At 42.4% G+C, this 6462-nt stretch overlaps 1 protein-coding gene across 1 annotated transcript; it reads left to right on the top strand.

The window, feature by feature from the left end:
* Positions 1-225: 225 nt before the first annotated feature.
* LOC121367172 lies at positions 226-4185 on the top strand (the record flags this gene model as incomplete). Its single annotated transcript, XM_041491301.1, has 2 exons — positions 226-842; positions 3868-4185. Coding segments are annotated over exons 1-2 (655 nt in total), but the record flags the coding sequence as incomplete, so codon positions are not given.
* Positions 4186-6462: the final 2277 nt, after the last annotated feature.

Below are 6462 nucleotides of genomic sequence, written 5' to 3'. Positions count from 1 at the left end.
TTTGATTAATGTCATACATTTAAATCGCTACATTTTTCCATTAGTAGCGATGAATCTTTTACATGCATCTTCCCACAGATAGGATAGCACATATCACGGCCTTTGTACATACAAAGACACAGTCAGAGAGAGAGAGACAGACTTGCATACATACACACATAATAATTACAATTATATATACACGGTTTGAGTCCCAGCAACGGGGTGAGAGACAATTTGTGAGGCCAGTGCGTTAACTGATAATAACCTTTCAAAGAGAAACCAATCACTGTCTGTGATATGTGTATTTTTACAGCTTAGTCAACTGTTTTAATAATAACTTTTGAATATTTTTTCTTATTTTTTCTTTCTTTTTTTGTATACCATTTGTTTGACACCCAATAGCCGGTGTGCTGAGGTGGTCGTACTGAAGTGTCGTTTAATACTCATCATTTCATTTACACTGCATTTCAATCCCGTTTAGTTCTACTTATTAAAAATTGTATGATGAATAATATTATGACAAATGATATGCATACACTCCATATTCTGTCTATTTTCAGATGTTACTCTTTCTGGAAATGTGACAAAATTCGATGCTAATGGTGTGAACTCAATTACCTTTACTTGTGAAACAAGCAACACGACAGGAAGTGTTACATTTGAGTGGATAAACAAAACAACTGAAGGATCTACATATATTAAAAACAACCTGACTGTATCTAAACATGGCAGCACATACCGACAAGATCTTAAACTTATTCCACACTGGTATCAACATGAAAACAAAATTGCCTGTAAAGTCTTTAACGTAAGCTCCAACATAACAGCAATGTCAAATTCTGAAGTTTTGGATTTGATATGTAAGTACCATAAGAAAATAGCAATTAGTAAAAAAGTTAATAGAATAAATTAAAAAAAAAAAAAAAAAAAAAAAAAAAAAAGTTACAAGCCAAAAATAAAAAGAATTGACTGCTCGGCCGAATATTTATATAATTTGGAGCATTTTAGAAGGACAGTCCAAAATTAAATAAGAGAAAGAAGAGAGGATCGGACTATTTAATAATTAAAAAAGAGAGTAATTTCGACAAAGTTTTGAACGCAGATCTAAAAGTTTAAAGTCCGATCGATATGTCCACGTGAGTGGCCTCGTTAAGGCCGTTTGGGTGCACAGCTTATAGGGACGAGATGGGTTGCATCCCGTCAAGAAAACCCCTAGATTGACAATCGATGGACGTTGAAGGTGTAGTGCTGTGCTGAAATACAGATCTTGAGAAGCCGGATCCGTCTGAACGAGAGAGAGTATCAGACTAGGGTATAGTCCAATCGTCATGGGTTGGTATAGTGGTGCGGACGGGCCCGACTCCGGAGGATACGAGATGGTATCACTATAAAGCAAAGTAAAGTCTAGAAAAGAGTAGTAGGGGCCGACCCCGCTTCCTATTTCTTCTTAGAGTGGGGCGGTCAATCTGCCAGTGCTGCTAGGACAGGCTCGGACATGTAAAGACTAAACGCGAACAACCGTGGCGTTCTGCAGAATGGCCGTCATACGAGTCACGAAAAAAAGCAAGTCGACAGTCAGACGGAGAAATGACGTGGAGGCGAGGAATCTCCCTGAAAAAGAATCCAACCTGGTGGTGCAGACTGTCGAAACGAGAAGCGTTCCAGCGTTCAATCAGTTCCAATGGCCGCATACATCCCAGTAGAAAACTTCATTTCGCTGACAAAAACAACGAAATGAAGGATTCCCAAGTCGAGCACGAAAGCACGTGCAGTGTGCACCAGCGAAACAAACACGTCTTACCGTGTGGAGCTCCAGACTGGGAATGCATTAACCAATGAATATTATTTGATACCCGTTAACTGCATGATTTGATCACCAGGGGCGAATTCGCGAACGTGAAAACAAATATTACAGGTGAAGGAAGCCTACCTTGCGTTTACTGACAAAGAGCAATACTAACGTTTGCAAACTCTTTGATTTGTTTCCGTTATAATCCATTCTGTTTCACCTGAAGAGTATGATACATTCGATCGGAAGTTGTTCTTTTACACTTGTTTGGTTGAACGCAGCTCTAGTTCTAAACTGTCGGCATGTAATTTGCATACTTATTTTATAAAATATATATAGTATTGTCTCAAAATATGTTATTCATATCATGGACGTGTTCAATACATGGTAAATATAGAAATTATATATATAGGTTTTGAGAGGATTCCAGTTTATAGTGGGTCCGGTTTTGAGAGGTTTTACTGTACATAGAAACATGAAAATGTATATATAAATACTAACAAGATTATGACGTTCTGGTATATAGCAGGCTGATTGTGTTCATTAGTTAAACCGAATACATAAAGACAATTAAAGAATCCAAGTTAAAATGATAGTTTATCTTACGAGTAGCCATTTTTGAGAACACCAAAAGCACTGTTTTACATTCACTATCACACACATTTATTTTATTGTTTTTTGTCCACCCCAATGCTTTTATGTGGATAATGAAATTTGGTGCACATAAACAACATACCATTAGCTGTAAAATGAAACACGTTTCGGGATTTTAACAGTCTATCCACATTGTTTTCGTGGTTTTTCATTGAAAAGGCACTCAAAACGATTTTTTCCCGACTTTAGAAGGATGTTGTTCTATTATTAATTCTCACATAGTTGTAATATTTAAGATTTATATAGCAATTGGGATGGATTTGATAGAGAAAAAAGTTAAATGTGTGTACGCTTAATGTTATAAGATAGTGTTTTGAAAGATACAATGGACTTTTAAAGATTTTAAAGTTGTCTCTAGGCATTCACTATTACTCAAAACTACCAGTCTCCTATATACTAGTATCTGTTATCAGACATTTATAACCGTTGTACGTCAGATTTCTATGTACATTATTTGCTGGAATAATAGGACTTAAAACATAGGATAAAAATAATGGCGGCAATTTTCGAGCTAAATTTTACACAGGGTTACCATGGTTTGTAAAATGACCAATTGTCAAAACAAAAGCTATTTGGAATACAGAGGCCATATTTAAAATCTATCCACGTAGATGACTGTGGCATATCTGTGACAAGGCTCAACGCTCAATGGGTAGGTGTAAACCACTTGCACCGACCAGTGATCCATAACTGGTTCAACAAAGGTCATGGTTTGTGCTATCCTGCCTGTGGGAAGCACAAATAAAAGATCCCTTGCTGCCTGTCGTAAAAGAGTAGCCTATGTGGCGACAGCGGGTTTCCTCTAAAAAACAGTGTCAGAATGACCATATGTTTGACGTCCAATAGCCGATGATAAGATAAAAAACAGTGTCAGGATGACCATATGTTTGACGTCCAATAGCCGATGATAAGATAAAAAACAGTGTCAGGATGACCATATGTTTGACGTCCAATAGCCGTGATAAGATATAAAAAACAGTGTCAGGATGACCATATGTTTTGACGTCCAATAGCCGATGATAAGATAAAAAACAGTGTCAGGATGACCATATGTTTGACGTCCAATAGCCGATGATAAGATAAAAACAGTGTCAGGATGACCATATGTTTGACGTCCAATAGCCGATGATAAGATAAAAAACAGTGTCAGGATGACCATATGTTTGACGTCCAATAGCCGATGATAAGATAAAAAATCAATGTCCTCTAGTGGCGCCGTTAAATAAAAACAAACTTTAAATAAAAACAAACATTTTGATTCAAAATCAGTGCCCCCCCCCCCCCCCCCCCCCATTTAACACGTTGGTTACCGGCCTGCACATTACATGTTGTCAGTGTTATGTAATAATCGTAGAAGATTTAATTAGCCATTATTATGTCAAAAGTATTTGAAATGTACATTTAGCCTTCAAATTAATGACTACACATGCTTTCTTGCTCAGATCCTCCAGTGACAAGTCCTGTCATGAAGCAGGTAACGAATCCAGAGACACCTCTCAGTTCAGAAATTACAGTCCACGAAGGCGCCATGTTGAACTTGTCGTGTGAAGTGACTGGAGGAAAACCGAGCGTGTCAAACGTCACAATACAGTGTGATGGTACTAACCCCAGTACATTTTATACGGTGGTCGGAGATCGTGTTACAGGTCATCTCTCGTTAACCGTGTGGAGGAACTTCCACAAACACACCTGTCAGTGTTCAGCTAAACACAAGACAGGTCGATATCATCTTACTTCGAATGTCACCATTCGGATTAACTGTAAGTAGGTCATTCTACAGAAAGTGTCAGATTTATGTCCCTACAGAATTTCTTTTTTTATTTATATATAGAAAACTAAGTTTGTTATCTTTAATGATTCGTATTAATAATATCATCCTGTTATAACATTTTTTCTCTCTGGTAATCAGCTTTCATAGAGGTTTTATTCAGGATTAGTGGAAAATGTCATTGGTGTTACCGGTCCCTTTTTTATTTTGGAAGAATAAAATTATAAATAAAATTGAAATCGAGATAAAATAGATAACGATATAGTCCGAGTGGGGGTTTTCCCAGTGGTGTTATGTCCGAGTGGGGCCATGTTTTCCCAGTGGTGTTATGTCCGAGTGGGGTTTTTCCCATTTTTGATTGATTAAGTCCGAGTGGGGTGGACCCCTTTCCCAGTGGTTATTATTCGTTCCGAGTGGGGGTTTTCCCAGTGGGGTGGTCCGAGTGGGGGTTTTCCCAGTGGGGTTATGTCCGAGTGGGGGTTTTCACGAAGGCTACTTTTATACCAGTGGGGGGTTATGTCCGAGTGGGGTCCGAGTTTTTCCAGTGGTGTTATGTCCGAGTGGGGGTTTTCCCAGTGGTGTTATGTCCGAGTGGGGGTTTTCCCAGTGGTGTTATGTCCGAGTGGGGGTTTTCCCAGTGGTGTTATGTCCGAGTGGGGGTTTTCCCAGTGGTGTTATGTCCGAGTGGGGTTTTCCCAGTGGTGTTATGTCCGAGTGGGGGTTTTCCCAGTATGTCCGAGTGGGGGTTTGTCCCAGTGGGGTTATGTCCGAGTGGGGTTTTTTCCCAGTGGTGTTATGTCCGAGTGGGGGTTTTCCCAGTGGTGTTATGTCCGAGTGGGGGTTTTCCCAGTGGTGTTATGTCCGAGTGGGGGTTTTCCCAGTGGTGTTATGTCCGAGTGGGGGTTTTCCCAGTGGTGTTATGTCCGAGTGGGGTTTTTCCCAGTGGTGTTATGTCCGAGTGGGGTTTTGTCCCAGTGGGGTTATGTCCGAGTGGGGGTTTTCCCAGTGGTGTTATGTCCGAGTGGGGGTTTTCCCAGTGGTGTTATGTCCGAGTGGGGTTTTTCCCAGTGGTGTTATGTCCGAGTGGGGGTTTTCCCAGTGGTGTTATGTCCGAGTGGGGTTTTTCCCAGTGGTGTTATGTCCGAGTGGGGGTTTTCCCAGTGGTGTTATGTCCGAGTGGGGGTTTTCCCAGTGGTGTTATGTCCGAGTGGGGGTTTTCCCAGTAGTGTTATGTCCGAGTGGTGTTATGTCCGAGTGGGGGTTTTCCCAGTGGTGTTATGTCCGAGTGGGGGGGTTTTTTCCCAGTGGTGTTATGTCCGAGTGGGGGTTTTCCCAGTGGTGTTATGTCCGAGTGGGTTATGTTTTTTTCCCAGTGGTGTTATGTCCGAGTGGGGTTTTTCCCAGTGGTGTTATGTCCGAGTGGGGGTTTTTTCCCAGTGGTGTTATGTCCGAGTGGGGGTTTTCCCAGTGGTTATGTCCGAGTGGGGGTTTTCCCAGTGGGCTTATGTCCGAGTGGGGGTTTTCCCAGTGGGGTTATGTCCGAGTGGGGTTTTTCCCAGTGGTGTTATGTCCGAGTGGGGTTTTTCCCAGTGGGGTTATGTCCGAGTGGGGTTTTTCCCAGTGGGGTTATGTCCGAGTGGGGGTTTTCCCAGTGGGGTTATGTCCGAGTGGGGGTTTTCCCAGTGGGGTTATGTCCGAGTGGGGGTTTTCCCAGTGGGGTTATGTCCGAGTGGTGTTATGTCCGGGTGGGGTTATGTCCGAGTGGGGGTTTTCCCAGTGGGGTTATGTCCGAGTGGTGTTATGTCCGGGTGGGGTTATGTCCGAGTGGGGGTTTTCCCAGTGGTGTTATGTCCGGGTGGGGTTATGTCCGAGTGGGGTTTTGTCCAGTGGTGGTCCGGGTTTTCCCATGTCCGAGTGGGGGTTTTCCCAGTGGTGTTATGTCCGGGTGGGGTTATGTCCGAGTGGGGTTTTTCCCAGTGGGGTTATGTCCGAGTGGTGTTATGTCCGAGTGGGGTTTTTCCCAGTGGGGTTATGTCCGAGTGGGGTTTTCCCAGTGGGGTTATGTCCGAGTGGGGTTTTCCCAGTGGTGTTATGTCCGAGTGGGGTTATGTCCGAGTGGGGGTTTTTCCCAGTGGGGTTATGTCCGAGTGGGGGTTTTCCCAGTGGTGTTATGTCCGAGTGGGTTTTTTCCCAGTGGGGTTATGTCCGAGTGGGGGTTTTCCCAGTGGTGTTATGTCCGAGTGGGGGTTTTCCCAGTGGGGTTATGTCC

Source organism: Gigantopelta aegis, unplaced genomic scaffold (genome assembly GCF_016097555.1).
Source record: "Gigantopelta aegis isolate Gae_Host unplaced genomic scaffold, Gae_host_genome ctg9673_pilon_pilon, whole genome shotgun sequence".
NCBI lineage: Eukaryota > Metazoa > Mollusca > Gastropoda > Neomphalida > Peltospiridae > Gigantopelta > Gigantopelta aegis.
Note: the sequence above shows the minus strand (reverse complement) of the source record. Positions and strands in the feature narration are given on the sequence as shown.